Source organism: Orbicella faveolata, unplaced genomic scaffold (assembly GCF_042242905.1).
Source record: "Orbicella faveolata isolate gen_17 unplaced genomic scaffold, um_ofav_v1 contig_13, whole genome shotgun sequence".
NCBI lineage: Eukaryota > Metazoa > Cnidaria > Anthozoa > Scleractinia > Merulinidae > Orbicella > Orbicella faveolata.
In genome coordinates, this window is record NW_028301540.1 from 31,917,387 (window position 1) to 31,935,908 (window position 18,522).

The 18,522-nt window shown below is 38.4% G+C and overlaps 1 protein-coding gene across 3 annotated transcripts; it reads left to right on the forward strand.

The window, feature by feature from the left end:
- The first annotated feature begins 806 nt into the window (after positions 1 to 806).
- LOC110050049 (uncharacterized) lies at positions 807 to 17,688 on the forward strand. 3 transcript variants are annotated; one of them, XM_089285500.1, is made up of 8 exons: positions 807 to 934; positions 5,383 to 5,455; positions 5,908 to 5,982; positions 6,149 to 6,194; positions 13,920 to 14,114; positions 15,235 to 15,435; positions 16,749 to 16,890; positions 17,534 to 17,688. In XM_089285500.1, the coding sequence occupies exons 2-7, from the start codon at positions 5,450 to 5,452 to the stop codon at positions 16,883 to 16,885; spliced, it is 660 nt and encodes a 219-aa protein (XP_089141626.1). In that variant the 5' UTR covers positions 807 to 934; positions 5,383 to 5,449; the 3' UTR covers positions 16,886 to 16,890; positions 17,534 to 17,688. The 3 variants fall into 3 exon arrangements, with proteins under 3 accessions (XP_089141626.1, XP_089141627.1, XP_089141624.1); XM_089285501.1 differs by lacking the exon at positions 807 to 934 and adding an exon at positions 4,173 to 4,263; XM_089285498.1 differs by lacking the exons at positions 807 to 934; positions 5,383 to 5,455; positions 5,908 to 5,982; positions 6,149 to 6,194 and adding exons at positions 10,682 to 10,780; positions 12,073 to 12,153; positions 12,809 to 12,878.
- The last annotated feature ends 834 nt before the right edge of the window (positions 17,689 to 18,522 follow it).

Genomic DNA, 18,522 nt, shown 5'->3' on the forward strand with positions numbered 1-18,522 from the left:
TTTTTCTTTTTCCCGTCAAATTCTAATCTACGACAAAATTCATTTTTTTCTCGGCAAACAACCTCGTTGGATTTGAAAGGAGACGACTATAGCTAATATTAAATTATCAATTGCGTGTGTCACCCATGTCCACTTCTCAAGACCTCGGGTCAATATGCACTAACACCAGCAGGTCACTTTGCTCGTTCTTCTCTCTGCATGATATTCGAATTCCTAGTCAGAATTTCTGAATTTCTCATCTTTTTCGTGTAAGTTGTAAATGATCTGTTTATTCACCCAGCCGGTTATTTCCTGCCAAACAATAGTTTTGCTCTTACTAGACAATAAATAGCGTATAATAACGTAACAGATTGATTCCAAAATTCTCAGCATGATTTTTAAAATTTAATTAAAACCTTACCTCTATGCATCAGTTTCGCAAATATTTCACCTCAAAAGGCGTTAAACAGAAACAGGACGAAAAACTGATTTGTTTTCTTCCTTGATGTGTCACTGACGAATGAATGCATTTAATAATTTATCATTTTCCAGTTAAATAGCAATATAAGAAAGTTTCATTGTTGGCAAGAAGACTTAAAATTTGTTTAGAAAAGCTTATTTGATTATTGAAAAAGTCTATTTTGAATAAGCTATTAAAAAATGGCAAAAGGTGTTTTTATTTATCTGCTAGAGCCAGTGGATAAGTGGAAAGCCAGAAATTAAATATCCAATGGGTTTAATTTGAAGACAGTCCTCTATAACGAGACCAATTCACAACTTCCCGCCTCCCATATAGAGAAAGATTGATCAGTGCTGCGTAATTAAAAAAGGATGGCCGTCGAGTTACCCAATACAGGCACGGTCTTCTTTAGACCTCCGATGTTCAAATTTCCGGTCAGGAAGAAGATTCAAGTTATTTTTATTTGGGACGATCAGGGGCAGAGCTCACGATAAGGTAAGAAATGTAGCTAGCCGAAACAAGTTACTCAATTTCTCGTGCTTTCAGTTTTGTAATGCTATTTATAAGGACGAGCACTCTATTGACTACGATTTCAAAACACCGTCTAGGCTTTTGGGATCCTCTTTGCTCTTATCTGATATCCTAGCAGAAGTCAAAAAGGTAACACCTGATTTTACAAAGCTAAATCATCTACTTGGCTGGGTACATCTATGGGCTATTCGTATGGTCTGCATCGGCGCTGAGTGTACCCTAGTCAAGCTCGATCTTTCTTCAAACACGTCTAGTTAGAACTAAAACCTGCTTTGAGGAATGATGATAAAATATAACTGTGTGCCAAAAGTTAAACTGGAACCCTTCGACTGATGGTAAAAAAAAAAGCAAATAAGGAATTGGACCTTTAGAACGAAGAACGGAAGATAACAAAGAACGAAAAAATTTAAGGAAGGAAAGGAAGGAAAAAAGGAAGAAAGGAAGGAAGGAAGGATGGAAGGAAGGAAGGAAGGCAAACAAAAATAAAAAACTAAAATGTTACCCAGGTAACCATACAGTGATAAGAAATTGTATCTATCGAGAAACTTGCCGAGTTCCGTGATTGATCTACCCCAAAACAATTACTAGAAAAATTATCAAATCTTTAGTTATTCGTTATCAGATGCTCTACCCTATAAAATATGTATTGTATCATATTATCACATCAATAAATTACCAATTCAGAAATTACGCTTGCAAATGCTGAAGTCCCTCCAAACGCGCGCTCAAAATGAGTGTCACAAAAAACGTTTTATATCTATCTTTTTATAGATAAATTCTCGTCGAAGATGGAGCTCGCATGCCCAACATTTAGCATTTTGTGTGTTTATAAAATCGAGTAGGCGAAATATCTTCTGTTACGTAGCAACGTAACTGACCACGTAACACTGACAATTGCAGTCTCGTACATTTGTCAGGGACGGCTGAGTTGAAAATCTGAGTTACCTAAAGGAACATAGACCAGTGCCGGCTTGCTATTTCTATCTTTCACGCATACTGTTTAAATAAATAATTATAGAGTCTCTTTACGACCAATCCTGTTGAACGTATTTCATTCAGCAACACGGCTTACTCTGGAAGAAACGTCTATTCTACTGGGTTGCTATTTGGAGTAAAAGCCTGGCTCACTCGTTGAGTTTTAGAAAGGACAACAATTCATTTGAAGAATTCTCATTACAAAACGAAACTTATTCTACCAGCGCATCTGTCCTCCAGCTTTCCATGGTGGTTTCTCGGGCGAAATATAGCTTCCTGTTAAGGCACCCTTTTTTTTTATAAGAATAATTTTTTTCCGGCCGAGGCTAAATATTCTTATTTTTCGGTCGATTTTAGGCTGAAAATATTTTTGTGAATATTCTTAGATTATAGCGTATGACACTCAGTTCTGTTTTCGAATATATTGGGTGTCTGGAGTGTTCTGAGAGGTTCTATCTTGGTCGGGATTTTGCTATACGGACCGAAAGCTGGCAAATTTCGCTAAAACTGTGCCATATAATAAAGTACCTATTAACCTAGCTTGCTCGAGCCGTACTCCGAAATATTGGCCCTCGGTTGTTTTTGTACAGACCTCGCAGCGCTCGGTCCTTTATTGCCACAACCTCGGGCCAAAATTCCCCAGTGCGGCCCTCGTAATAGATTAGTAAGAGGTTAATATAAACATAAATTACCTTCTACTCACGTTTTACGCACGTTTAACATTGATGGGCCTTAAATTGGAACAGAATCGTGCCGGCCACTAGTTGTAGTCTCGTTTGGGTCAGGTATTTTAATATAACGATGAAATAACACATGGCCATTCATGCATCAAGCAATTTATTTACTTCAATCTATCGGTTGGGTGAAAGTTATCTGAGTGGAACCCCGTTAATCCGGTCACCAACGAGCCACAAAAAAATCTGGCCGTATTAACGGGGCTCTTTAAATAAGAAAATATCAGACTGAGCTCTTGTTCGGGCCAGCCAAAGTGGCCGAACTAATAAACGAGGCTAGCCGCAAGGCGGGGTTCATCTGTATGTGTATATAATAACTCAGTGAACATAATCATACAAGCAAGAGACGTACGATAGACTACATACTCAAGTTTAAGTGACATATTTTAAAAAATCAATGAAATATCAAGAGACTTGCTTGCACCGGCTGGCCGGCTGGCGGCTAGCTGGAGCTAGCTGGCAGCTGGCTGGCGGGAATTTGCTAATTGCCTAGACTGCATGGGAACAGATCCTAAACTCGACCTTACCCTCTTCAAGAAAAGTATTATATTAATCGCCAAATAGAAATCTAGCGAAAGAACAAAAGTAGGCTCGTAAAAACTAGAATCCAATACGTACGTAACCATTGTTTTTAAAACCTGGGAGACTTTTGCAACTCCTTCGGTTATAGCATGCGAGAACCCGCGAAGAGTTTAAAACAAATACATGCATATATAAAGAAACTGGAACTAACCAAATTTCTTTCTTTATGCCAGTGAATCACAAACATGATTCATGGCAGCCCATTTAGATGATGTATGTGTGAAATCTTCCTCAGCCCATGCCGCTGGATCTCTTTAAATTAAAAAAACAATTCTGTTCCTGTATGATTTTCTTTATCCTTCGCAACCATTATTTTCGACTTACCTATAAAGATAAACAAATGAGGGAGATATCCGACCTGATTATAACTTTTGTCAAAAGAAACAATATTCTTGATAACAAAAATATCTCAGAGAAAAAGCCATAAAATTAATGATGTTTGCACTATGTGAAAATCTCTTTTTTAGATGTATTAAGATATAGTTTGAAAATTTACTTCAGAAATTAAATGGATTTTTGAAAGAGGCGTGCTCTTTGTTCAGTTGTTTAGCCTGGAGCAAATTACACTTTGCTTGTATGGGAGTTAAGGTCGCAAAGCTGATTAAGGCTTCGAATTTCACTGCGTACCGTTTAAATTCTGTGTACTTCGTTGTCATTGATCACGAAAATAAGGGAATTGTATTCCTGTCCTTGACATCGTGTTATCAAAAAAAGGAAGGTTAAACTTTCAATCATAGTTCCAATGTGGATCGTGATGAACTCTTTACTGACTGACCGACAATTACTTCTGAAGGGAAATATCACAAATTATAATTATAGTTTGCATTAATTTCACCCTCCGGCATTTGCAACATATTTGATATTTTAATGTTCTTTTCTATTATGATGTCTCTATGGCTGCTTGTGGTTTTAGAAAGAATTTTTCAGTTATGAAGGTTTTTAAAATGACTAATTAGTCATTCGATGTTCACTGGTTCCTTTTCGAAACGCACTTCAAAACGGGTAAGAAAATTTAACAAAGTTTTAGCCTTTTTGTACTCTAAACTATATACGAGCTTGCAGAAAGTATATGTTTTCTAATACATTGTAAGCCATAGGACGAAATTGCTGCTGGTAAATTAAAGAACTTGAACGAAAGTTCTTTATTTGTGGTCGTGTCGAGAGAGTATATGTTAATAGTTTGTGAATCTCGGTATCACGCTGTAAATTGATGTTTTTGTTAGTGGATGCTTTTCTTTTGTCATGCAGTCACTAAACATAGTTCGTAACTTAAGAATTACCAATTGTAACTGAGCAAGGTTAATCAGTAGGAAAATATATTAACATAAATGAGTAGGATCGTTTAGTGGGTTTGGGCTAAATATGCCAAAAAGGAGAAGAAAGAAAAATAGCGGGAAAATGGCGGCCTAGGACACCTGACTGTCAACCGACAAAACACTGATTAGACGGTAGACCTTCCAGTGAACCATTTTAAAGTTCTGTGAAATGTACGGAGCCTTTATATGAGAGAGAGAGGTTTGGGCCGGTTGACATGTGATAATTGATATTAGAAGTGATGAGTTAGCATGAAGATAAGTAACATTTGTTAAGTAACAAGGTCAGTGCACCATACTCAACAAAGACACTAAGCAAAGAACTTTAAAATTGTTATTCTGGTTTTTGTTTTTTTTACAGTATGAATTATCAAGCCCACACTCTACTTAACGATTCGTCGAAGACTTAAAACTTTTTAAAAAATTACACGAAGATACACAACGTCCAGGTCCAAACCGTCCACGTTCAAGAAGTCGAAGCTCAGGTTTTCGACTGTTTCGTTCTAACTTCTAAGTGTTACAATGCGGCTTGATCATAAAACGTCCACTTCGATCTACCATTCATCTACTTGTTTTCGAATATGGCTACTTGAAATTTCAACCAAGAGCACGCTTTTTCACACGTGACTGACATGCACATGACAGACAGGGCGCAGGTCCGCAACACGTTCGAAACGGTAGCTACAGTGTGGTTGTTGTTGATTGTCAGAGCGGTAGTCTGTCCAAGCTGATTTTGCAGACACGTTTTTCTAACTAGGTATACTGTAAAAGGTTAAAATATAGTAACCTAGCCTAAATCTTATTTCAGGGCGAAGTTTTGCAATAAAAGATAAGTCGGCAGTGATAAAGCTGGATATTGACTTGCTGAAGGGAAAATGAAGGTAGGTTACTTGACGGAATTTTTACTGATTTACCAAACCTCGCTGACCGACTATCAGGTAAAGGCGCAATCTGATTGGCCAAGTCGTGGCCATCTTACGATCTATACACATCACAGGGAGCTGGTCAATCATGCTTTGAAAGTGGTCTCAACGACGCGCTTTCGCGGATTTTCTGAAAAAAACTTTGTTTGATGGATCGGTCAGTGAGTCACTCAAGCTAGCCGTTTGATGAATTTCTTTCCTCGCAACAGTTAGACAATGGAAACTTTGAACTCACTGTCTTAAAGTTAAATAGTATAAAACATTTTTATTGTGAGGTAAAAAACCGGAATTGCTACGAACCGGTTATCTAGATCATTCAATGAAAGATTTTCATCGAGTCAATTAATGCTTTTCACTTTATAAAAAAAAACTGCTGTCCCTAATCAATTCAATATCATTCGTTCAACCAGGTCGCAGCGGCCAGCGTTGTTTTTCTGATAACATGCGCAGTATTTGGTAATTCAATCAGTCCACGTGAAGAAAAGGTTGGTATAAAAGTTGAAGTAATGGTTTCATCTGTGAACGTCCAACACATTGGAAAAATGGAAAATGAACTGGAATTATGTACCTCACCTCTGATTCACTAGGTTTTTACAGATTGTGTACGTTCCAAAAATTGTCAACTTTCTTCTTTTTTTTTATTCAATTCAGATAACAAGGGGTTTGGATGACTCTTTAGTCCTGCAAAAAAGGGCACGTAAGTATTACCATATAAATTGGATTTGCTCCTTTTGACATAAATGTGTTGTGTTTTTGGGCGAAACGCTTCAACAATGGCTTCCACGAGCTTATAAAGTACGAACAGCATGAGCAGAAGCCGTAAGATGTTGACAATTACATTAAATAGGGCCTTTCGTTATTATTTCGAACAAAAGACCGTTCCGCGTCTGCGTTTGTTGCTATGCTTGTGTCCGAAACCAGCCCTTTTTCTTACAGATAGTGGTTAATACGTTTAGGCTGTCGAACTGGGAGCGTAGTATTTACATCATTGACTTGACAAAATTTGTGTGACGGAATATCTAGGGCCAGTTCAGTTGCATTGCCGAAACAGATCGGGTTATAAGGTGACTCAGAGAACATGGGTCCATGGGTGGATCCAGGATTTTACAACGGGGTGGGGGGTGAGGGGTTGTGGCTGGGGTTCCAAAATCAATGGGGCATGCCCCAAAAATGTGGCAAATCTAATTGAAAAATGTTACACCCGAAACACTAGCAATAACACAAAGTAGAAGTTACGATGAGGTACCAGACTTTATTTCCGCCATAATATTCGCATATTTTTTTAACATTTTTATTTTTTTGTCTTCCAAAGAGAAGGTGGCTAACTACCCAATCACCACCGCCCCCCCCCCCTCAAAAAAAAATTCGTCCCTGAGGTCTTGTATCTTAGATTTAAAACAAGTAAAATTGATATTATTGCTTAAAAAAGGATTGATCCTTACCCATGATCCGACCTCCAGCCGATAGCAGTAAAAACTCAGGATGAGCACACATGTCAGACGGATGCAAGGGTAAAGCTCATGGTTGAGTAGGGCAGGGATTTGAGTAGAGTGAACAATTTCACTTTGTCGAAAGTTGCCTTTCCAGAAACATGTGCTAACTTAACCAGTGAAAATGTCTCTGGGGGGGAGGGGGGGAATGACACCATTAGGCATGGAAATGAAACGATACAATTTGTGAAGACGGCGATAATAGAAGCTAGGCTCAAAAGGAGTCTTGGTCGGTACGAATTGGAAACCCAGCACAGAACCAGAGATGGCGAGGTATCAGAACACCTATTTCATTGAAAAAGTAGCTCAGTCATGGTATTTTGGCCAAGTACAAAATTATCGTTGAAATGAGGGAAACCCTAAAATAGTAGTTCACTAAGATAGAAAAACAACTAAGAGATAATAATAAACCATAAAGGAACAAGGATGGTTAAGGATGGAGGAGATTAATACGGTTTGCAGACGACGATCTTGAAAAATTTAGGCTTAACTTTTCGACATGCGCAAACCGTGACGTGGCTCCTGTAACGATACGCTTTGCATACTTATTTAAAAAAAACGTACGAGAGCTGATTATATGTACATCTAATTTTTACTCTGTATCGCGTGGATCATTTACAGTAGGGAAATTTTATGGTATCTAAATCTTAACTTAGTTACCATAGTAACAGTAAGTAAAGACAAAGGTAGACTGGCACTGTTACAAATAATCCTGTCCTTTCCTCATGAAAAAGTCATCTTGAAACTCCAGATTATTTTAGGGGGCTCACAATCTGTTGGCTCCTGATAATATGAACGATTTCATTTTTACAAATAACAGGCCGGAGAAATAAATGATCCTTAATTTATCCCCTACCATGCAATATGATTATTCCCAAACTGCACGGCATGAATTAAGTCTTTTTTTCTAGCTTATCGAGTGTCAATGATAAATTACCAGTTAAAGAACTTTATGACTCTTTTTCAGTTGAAAAATCAGTGATATTTTGTATCAGTTCTCACAGAAACACTTCAAGTATCTTTCCTAATCGCATGCAGTGGCCCAGTGATAAGAAAAAGATATGGGGCTTTTATCCTGTTCGCTCAGTCCAATTAAATAAGCAACTAATTAAGGAAAAGACCACAATTTTCTTATTAGGTCTTATGTCATTAATCTAATTAGCTTCTCATCTGTCTCTGAAGACTTTAATGAGAAGTTTTTAACACAAATCTTTTATTCATAACACGTAAAACTAGAAAACGTGATTAGATAACTTTATCAAGTTGATGATATTAGCATCAAACATGCGGCCACGTACGGCCGGTAGCATACGGCTATAGAGCTGTTTTTTCGTTTTGCCGTTTAGAGAAGGGAAAAATATTATATGGCCTAGTAAAAACATGGAATTGTATTGTATTTTCTCTTGCGATAACCGAAAGCATAATGTTATTTTATCACGAGACATTTCCTATGTCTTTTCAGGTTACGGGTTGTGTTCCAATTTGGTAACAATGGAAGTCTCCTGTCCAATGAAAAATGGGTGCGTGTCAAAGTTAAGTACAAAAGGTTGGTCAACTCGTACACGCGGCCCCCTTCTACTATTGCCATCATCGCAAGAAGAAGTTTTCCTCTATTTAGCGTTAAGGACGTTCCTGTCGATAGTTTTTTTTCTAAATTCACTGCAGTCAGATAATGAGATAATTTTGTCAGAAATGCAAAAATAATTGGGGGTCACCGACTTTGTTTCAGAGAAACAGGTGGAAAACTAGCCTGATTTTGCAAAATTGGCGCACGTAATTCAGCATGGTCTACAAGGGTTTATAGCTAAAAATATCGAAGGTGAGTCAACGGAGGCAAACGATCTTAGTCATATTTTGTAGAAGTGGGTCTGTTGCGTAAATGGTTCCAAATGTTACCAACGTTTTCACAAAACGTAACCCCTCAAGAGGCATTTGAAACCGTCGCACAGAGAAACAACGAGCTAAACAGAACGGAATTCGATGGTACATTTTGCAAAAAATTCAAACTTCTAATCGATAGATTTTCTTCATTTTTTCGCTAAACGTGGAAAGTCGGTTAAGAAAATGATCTATCAAAAGAAAAATAGGCGTCACCGAACGTCCTAGATCGTTAAATCCAGGCAAAGCTATAGCAATGGCCATCTGCCCTATCATTGTTCATTTTATTGCTCAGCGCGCGGATCGATGCATGACGTGGCGTGTGAATCTGCGATTTTTGCGCAGAAACAATTAGCGCGGACGTCCTTAAGTCGTATTTGCCCTTTTCCCTCCACCTTCCCGGTCAAGTATTTTATTTAGTTTTTACTGGTGGCGAAAGTTTTATCCCCACCTTTCCTGAAGAGATTTTAATCTTTGTTTGTAAACTCAGTTTCAATTAAACTCGTCACATTTGTGGCCATTTATCCCAAACGATTTGTTTCTATTGTCGTCTACCTATCTCTTCAGCAAACTAGTGCGACGCCTTGCGGAGCCCTCGATGTCTTAATGTTTCCAAATGACTCAAGATAAAATGTTTTTAAAATTTCGCAAATTTCAGCCTCAATATTCTTGTAAAATATATTTTTAAAAAAAGTATAGTCGAAGAACTTTCGGGCACGTAAAATTTGGCTTTTGCGCAGTGTAAGAGATCAGATTAATGTTTAAAAATTACCAAGCACTGAATCGTCTTGTAGTGTATGGTTAATGAAATAATACTATTTAAAGCGGCCACGTCATAGCTCACAAAATTTCTCACAAACCGAAAACTTGGTCATTCGTTTATCATTTCGCCCTGACTCGCCAAGAAGATGATATCCCAGTACCAATTAACTTCTCCACGATACATACTCTACCGTTTTATGTCGCCCTAATTGTTATTTTTTTAAGGGCTTTGAGAGTTTGACAGACTAGCCCATTAAAATTTTGCATGTGTCTTAAAATATCTCGTTTCAATTCGGCCACTCACTCATACAAAGTCAGATGCTGTTCCAAAGAATAAAGACTCTTAGACAGAATGAAATATGTACACCAGTATTATAACAGTTGTGAATTGTGAGATTCGATAATCTTGTTTACGAGCGTAATGGGCATTGTTCGCTGACAAAACACAAATTAAAATAATGCGCACCTCCCCCAACCCCCCCCCCCCCCTCCATCAACTGATTCTAGGAAATTATGACTTGACTGTTTAGCATAAGAGATTTATCATCGGTTTAGTCGTGATTAACGAAACAATGGAGTTTAAAGCGGCAGCCACATCTTGCATCACGAAACCGGCGTCTTGCAAAACTCGTTTGTCAAATTGCTCAGAACGGCAGAAAAGCCTGCAAAAATAATCCTATTGACGAGAAATTCACAAATACTCTCTTGTTTATGATTGCGTGACACTGACCCGCCTTTTTAGCTGCCTTTCCGCTCAAATGAGGCTGAAACGAACAAAATGAACAGACTCTGCCGAGGTTTAAATTAATTTGCGTCATTTAAAAAAAAAGAAAATGAATTACAAAACAAAAGAAAAGAAAAAACATTACACGTCGTTGAATGATCGTTTTAGTAATGCCGTATTGTAGACGCTTTTTAAGTAAAAGAAACTAACCCTAAGTATCTGAAATTTATACAACAAAGTAATTATTGTCAACTTAAGCAAATTAGATCATTCAAGCCTAAAATAATGTATATGATTGCTTTACATAATTCATCTTTATCGAGACAGCTGAGCTCATAAAAGCTCTGCTGTGTCTTGTCTGTTGATATACAGCTGATTGTCTGTGAAGAACTGGAGCTTTGAAAGTCACCCTTAAAATAGCCTTTAAAGGTATGTGGCATGGTTGTCGTTCAATCGCTAGATTCTACCACAGATATTTAGTTCCTTGTATCCTGTGAAATAGCCTTCCTTGCTACTCAAGTCCATTGAAAACAATGCTCCACCTAGATCGATAAGGACCGAGAGATACTTCTCGCTGAGTTGCAAAGCACATCAAACCTTCGCGCGCGCGATGACGACTCTCCTAAAGAACCCAACTCGAAGAAGATTAATCACTAGTGCCATTTTAACACCTGATACAAATTTGAAAACTTATTTAAAAGTGACCACATATATAATATGCTAGTTTATAATCTATAGTTTTAAAATCAATTTGTATTGCTTTGAAAAAGAAATTGTACGATCAACTCCCTAAAGTACTGACACAAAATTAGCTTGTCCAGTTACTGGTGGCTGATTTAGGGAAAAACTTTTAAAATCTTGAAGCATGAATGCCATATTTTGGGTCTTTAAACTTTTAAAGGCATCAAGCAATGAAATAAGTCAACCATAAAAAGTGACGCGGAGTACACTTTATACAACATACTTTTTATTTTGGACCTTTTGTTGTTCTGTTATCATATTCAAATTTCATCATTGTTCATGATATTTGTTTGGTTTTCTTGATTTTTCTTTGAATTTGCGACACTTACAATTCTTGAATTGCTTTGCCTGTTAGCTTCATTCACATGTATGCGAACTCCTGACTATTGCAGTGTCCGTGCTGAATCGAACTGCTCTGCATAATGCCCGATACTAAGTGGTTACGTAATTCAGTCGAAGACAAGGGAAACAAACACTAGTTACGTAAATCAGTTGGTTTGTTATCAATCCGTTCTTTTGTCGTATACGCAGAAGTAGTACCTAAACTCGTACTGTGACGTCACCTCACACAACTTTCGCTGCCACTTAGATATTTAGACACTTAGTTTGTTTCGCCTCCAACCATTTCTACAAGCGAGTATGTATGTCGCCTAGATCTAATCTTTTGGCAAGTATCAAGAACGCGAACTCTGGCCCTGAGTGCCGATGTGAAAGTCCGTGATACACGGACTTCTGGGAGTTTTAACGAGCGACCCTGGAAAGTTCCGATTGGAAGTCCGAAAATACCGGACTTCCGGCTGGATTGCGCATGCCTAGCTGACAAATACGTGGCTCAGTCGCTCAGTCGAGTCACCCATTTCCGTTGTTTTTATGGCCAAAAAAATTCAAGCTTGCAACGGAACTCTCCAGAGTCTCTCGTTTCGTCCAGCTTGCGCAGTAACGAGCGAAGACTCGAGGAACGAGATTTTTCTTTCCCACAGATGCTTTTGATGATCAGTTTCTTAGTTTTTGGAGCATGCGTCGTGTCCAGTAGTCCCGTGGAAAGAAGATACTCCACTCAGGTAATAAAAAAAAAAACCCGGGAGGTTAATGTATTAAATATAAGCGCGCGTTTCCTAATTGAAATGGAAGCTGTTTTTTGCGTAAACACAGTCATGTTTAATTTGCTAGCAGAGTAGGAAAGATCGAAGTGGCTCTGCTGGCAGGGTAAGTCACGTTACACTTGAAACCAAAGCATCAAATTACACGATACTTACACACTGTAAGCTTGTTATAATCTCTCGAAGTTTCTCATCAGACTCCCTCTGCATCATGGTCAAAAAGTATTGCGGGGAGGGGGTGGGCCGGAGCAGAGATGGGGTGGGTAATTACTTTTATGAGCCCTTGATAAGGGGTGGATCGTTCCATTTTCAGCTACCCATGGAGGTGGGTGTTTTATAACAGAAACTGGCACGAATTTGACACAATCGACAACAGAAGTTTAAACTCCCTCTAGTTCCAAAGGACGAAAATTTTTCGAGCCGTTATCAGTATCTTTTTTGGGCCACTGGAAATATTTATTGGTTTAGTTTTTCAAATTGGTATTTTATTAATGCTGTGATTACTAAAAGGAAAAGTAAAAGCCGTCCTGTCGATCAATTCAGAGGACGTAAGATATATCGCAAACTAATTATTTCGCAGTGTTATTTATAGAGATAAAATATTTGTTACTGTCAGGAACCAAGAGATCTTGACTTCCAAGATCATTTAGAGTTCCAAGATGACTCTCTTGCTTTAAAAGAACGGGGTAAGAAATAACTAGGAATAACTAAGGTAATTTCTGTGTGTAGAAATTCATTCACTCTTATTGTAGGTTAGCCTGATTCTCTGACGTCCGAGGTCGTTCGCGGCCACTTCGCTTCCACTCGAGAGAGAGAGGGAGAGGGGAAGCGAAGTGGCCGCGAACGACCTCGGACGTCTGAGAATCTGGCTAATTGTAGGTGAATAAGATATAAATTCAGAGATGCACGAAAATCTCTCTTTTGTAAATGATCCAAGCAAATATGGAGTAATAAATCTGAACATATAACTTAGCATTAATTCATAAGGACTTCTTTTGTTATTGCGTCGAGCAGGCTCATAGGTTTTTCAAGAACTCCCAGTCTCTTGCTCTAGGCAGGTCTTACCAATCTTCAGTTACTGACCAAAATGTTTGAATTCTTTTGAGGTCAGCCTCTATCATTTCCTTCTTCAAGGACTGTATCGCATCATTCTTGACAGATTACTATGTGCCAGACACATTTTTATTAATCCAGTTTGCTTGTAAAACTTTTGCAATAGGAGCCTTTTACAAAGTGAGTTTGTTAGCCCTATTGAAATCCCAAACTAAGAACTCTACTCTAACACCTGTCTGACTTGTGTGCAAAAACCCGGAGTTTTAGCTCCCATGGCTACCCCTCTGAGTTTAGAGGTTCCCAATCGATATCCATTACCATCCCTATCTGTCTGTTACCCAGTGTGTAAATAAAGAAAATCCGGAGGAGGTCCAACAAGTCGTTAGAGTGAAGCAATTCATATAAAAAGGTGTTTTATTTTTACATTCATTTTGGTGCAAATCAAACTCATTTTCAAAAAACTTTTTTGCACGAAAACTCTTTTTTCGAAAAGAGGCAAAAAGCAATTCGGAAGTAACCTATTTCTGCATATCAGATCGATGTATATTTCAGTTTCTCTCCTATTGACCAATCACATTCCTTTACATTCGAACGAATGTATACGAGCACTTGGGAGAAATTAAGCAAGAGATCATTTATGGGTTTAAATATATAGTTTGCTTGATTATTTTTAGGATCTCAGGGTTGTAAATACGATGGTGAGACGTACGAAAAAGGTACACTCCTTAATATAACTTCAAAAGGGATATGTCACCTTCACCAATGTAAGAGAAGAAAGTTCCGCAAAGTGAACGAAAAAATACTTCAGTACTGTGATGAACCATGCGAGCTGGGATGGCTTCCTGGATGTTGTTTGTGCAAGAGGAAAAGTGAGTTTGCATTCCCAATTTTGTTAAAATCATATATCAGTGCAGTCACTTACTATAGTTACTTAAATTCTTTTTTCCTATTCTTTTGTTCCATTCCCCCTTTTCTCCTTTTTCTATTTTCCATTACTTCCTTGAGCTTTCATTCCCAGTTTCTACTCTTCGATTTCCTCTGATTTTTGATTGTCTATTTTTATTTCTTCGTAAGTTGTTTATTCTCAGTACACATGAGTCTATTCTCTGTAAACTGTTCATTCCTTATTCGCAAATCTTATTCCTTTACTATGCTTTATATTTCATTCATGACTCCTTCCAGCTTCATTACCCAATAGCCGTCAAAGTTCATCATTCATTGCACGTTCTTCATTCTCCGTTATACCTTCCTTACTCTCAAATCTTCGTCGTCCGTTCCTCGTCATCATCATCGTCATCATCATCGTCATTATCATCATCATCATCATTATCATCCGTCGTAAAGCCATATTTAACTCGTGAATTTCGCATGCCCAATGAACGAGTTATCGTGATCAACGGAAAATACGGGCGCTCTCTCGCTCGATCGTTCATATTATATAGATGTTGATGAAATACCGAGATTTTTCTTGTTCCTTAAATTTGATTTCTTCGTCGTTCAAAGCCGTGAGGATACTATTTTTATATTTCATATGTAAGGATATCGACGTGGTCATGGTTACGACATGTCAGCCAATAATATTAGAGCATCCTGTTCGCGCGCGACGTCGTGCGAGATGTTTGATGATGTTTATTTTACTTGGACGCACACTTAGCTATGGTAACGATGCGTCCCATAGACTTGATAAGCAGAGCCTTCAGGACGTACCAGTTAGTTTACAGGAGAGCCAAGAAAACAATGTAACAACGTAAAAATGTATAATTGGGTATAAATATTTAACTAAATTATAAGAACTGTAATAAAATTAAAAAATATGTTAACTTACTACTTGGGGATACGATTGCTCAAGGTATCTCTCACGTGTGAGCTCAGCGAACGAGTGCGGGATAGCATGAGCGCTAGCTCTCGAAGTTAAAATTCGTAACCCCGCGCGGTCATGTAATATCCTCTATATTAGCATTATTTCATAATAACAATATTGATTGACAGGTTGCGAAAACAACAGGAAACCTGGGGACACATGGATGCAGGTTAAAAAGTTGACAGGGCCAAATGAAGGCATTTGCTCTCGCTGTCGATGTGGACCAGATAACAAAGAGTATTGTTGGGACAATGAATTTTCCTGCTCAATACCAGGATGTCAAGAGACAGAAAAGGAGCCGATGCCAGATTCTTGCTGTCCAAAGTGCAGTATGTGTTAGCCAAGCATTTAGTGTTTTTTGTTGTCTTATTGTCTTCCTTAACTAGGCATGCTGTAAAAGGTGCTTGTTAAGGATCGAGAGGTCTGGGTTCGAGCCCTGGCCGTTGTGTTGTGTTCTTGGCAAAGAAACTTTACTTTCACAGTGCCTCTCTCAACCCAGGTGTATAAATGGGTACCGGCGAATTTAATGCTGGGAGTAAGCCTGCAATGGACTAGCATCCCATTCAGGGAGGTGTAGAAGTACTCCTAGTTGCTTCATGCTACAGAAACTGTAGAATTGCGGCGGCCTGATGGTGTAATTGACTCGTATGCAGACTGTGGTTGACTAGAAATCGTTTAAGGCGTGGTGTCTGATGCATGGAACTGGGTCTGGGTTTGGGACCTGGCTTGAATCCTAAATCTCTCATTGTCTCTTCGGATTTAGGAATACAAATGTGTACCGGAAAATGTTAGCCAAGTTATGACCTGACCATTAAAACAATATCCTGTTACAGACCTGCCTTATAATCAGTCCTCTGATTCAGACCGAAGTAAAAGGCATTGTAGATTGCAATAACCATACCCTATTTGAGACCAAAATGGCCAAAATCGATACCCTATTTAAGACCAAAATGTCTGAAAACCATACCCTTTGGGCTCGCACATACTTACCGGCAGCCCATGTAAGGGAGTACCTTCCGAGGAGTTCCAGATACGGTTTTGTCATTAGTAGAGGTTGAGCTTGGTGGAATTTTTATGGTTGTACTGTCCTTTACGTAATCCGGCGTGCAACACCAGCTCGTTCATCAACTATAGAGCCGTTTTCAATCACAGTTTCAAACCGAATATGTAATTGTTTTGGTTTCACTTTGCTACGTTCTGTGTGATTAGCTTAAACCAACTCACGACGCTTACTAAAAAACTTGTAGCTATCACGACCTGGTCATTGGTGTTTTCTCATGCTAGGCGCCGTATGTGTTTCGCGTAATTGTGATTGGTAAATTTCTTCTAATAGCCGTTTTCACGTCAGTTTAACTTTTCACATTTACATTACAACTAAGCTAATGTAATCTAGCATGTATGTGAGGCAATTTGATTTTGGCGATTTGGTAGTTTCTGCTCGAAGCTGCGTCGCATCCATATTGGATAGAATTGTAAAGCAACTGAGAAACGTTAACTATGAAAAGGGCTATCGCTTTGTTTTGCCTTTAATAAACTCAATTTTTAACAGAACTCTTGTTATGTGTGTCAACTTCTGCATTTTTTTTAGAAAAAGCACAGCTGCGAATTATATCATTCTTATCCTTCTGAAACTTGTTTTCAGAAATATGGAAAAAGCCAAAAACGACAACCCAGCCTTGGACTACAATTCCAATAACGTTAACAACGGAAGGAACTACAGAGCCGTACCCGTTTACATTCCCTCCTGGCTTTGACTCCAGTGAAGACGAAAACCGTTAAAAGATGTAAGGAGAATGTTGGTGTAAACATTTTGAGCAGATACACACGCATTTGCGGTACTTCAAGGTTTTCTTAACTTGCGCCGAGAGCGGCTTTGCTGTAAGGCTTGCTCCACAAGGCTCAGCACTAGTGATTTACACAGCCCACCCGAGGGACAAATCAGACTTATATGACTGAACAGTTTGCATTACAGCCGATTGTCCTTGAACATCACTATCTGATACCCTCCATGACTACTTTAATAGTCGTTATTGTTGAGAAAAGATCGTTACACTTAAAAATATGCCAAGCAAACCCTAGGAAATCCCACACTACTAATACCCTACTGTAAGAGTTTATTTTCGGTCTTTGGCATAAAAGTTCAACGCGGCTCTAACCATCACCTTATCTCAGACGAACAATCATAATTTTCCATTAAAATTACATGACGTATTCTGTAATGTTAGTCTCCTTTCCTACAGCACTACCTTTTCAAAAATGTTCTTTTCCAGAGGCCTGGCAAAATCGAAAACGGTTCGGATAGCATACCAACCCTTTGAGGCGGTACTTCTGTACAAATTAAGAACGTGAACCCCTCCTTCTCCAGGTCATCAGCGGGTAAAATTACATAACTTAGTTTATGCTAACAATGGTCTTTTCTCTTTGCAGGACATTTTTCTTGGACATGTATTACCGCTAAGAGCCAAGAGTAGTTTAACCAATATTTGCTTGCTTGTAATGAAATGTGCATGACATACACGAGTTGTAGTGGGCACATTTCGATAGATAGAATTAAGTGCTTGCAATAAAAGTCACAACGAAAAGTGCTTTGCCTTTTTTTATCTCCTGGAGTTCGATTCTTCAAAACGTCACTAAATTAATTATTCCAGTTGCCCCTGGAGCTCTCCTTCAAATTACTTGGAGAAATCTGGAAGATCTTGAGGTCCGCAATACCAGGGTATATTAAATCCAGAAAATGTAAAGCCGTGGGTCCTTATTTCAAAAGGTTTGTCTGCGAAAGCAAATTTGACTGAATGGTGAACGCCTCAGCCTTAAATTTTGTCTGGTTTTTCGAATATCATAAATTACTACTATCCTTGATAATTGCTTCTGATTGGTTGCAATTAGAAGCGGATCAATTTATCCCAACATTAATGACATCGATTGTTAATTACATTTAAACAATTAAAGTTTAATTGTCTTAGTTACATTTCAGCAATGAAGTCAGCTCCTAGTAATGAAAGTGAACTTGCCCCATATAAAGCTTCCCGGTTAGCCATTTTAGTCAAACAAAAGCTATACTTAATACGAAGAAGCACGCAGTAAACAAAAACACACGAAAAATCAACCGAAACTTAGCTCCGCACGTACTTGGAGCGGACTTATGAGAGGCATTGAAAACCTCTCGCCCCAAGATCTTTATGAAATTCTCGAGGATTTCTAAACCGAGCTAAAGAAAGTGTTTTAGTATGAGGCTTTGTCTTTAGAATTACACTTTTATCGTTTCAAATTAAAATGCATTTCCTTTCCATTTACTGTAGATCATTCATCAAAACGTCGCTCGTAGGTTTAGAGTTTTGACAGCTTTCAAGTCAATGAAATTGAACGTAATGATGCAAACTTGGGACTTGCTCGTCTTTCTCGCTCGTTTGCGAACG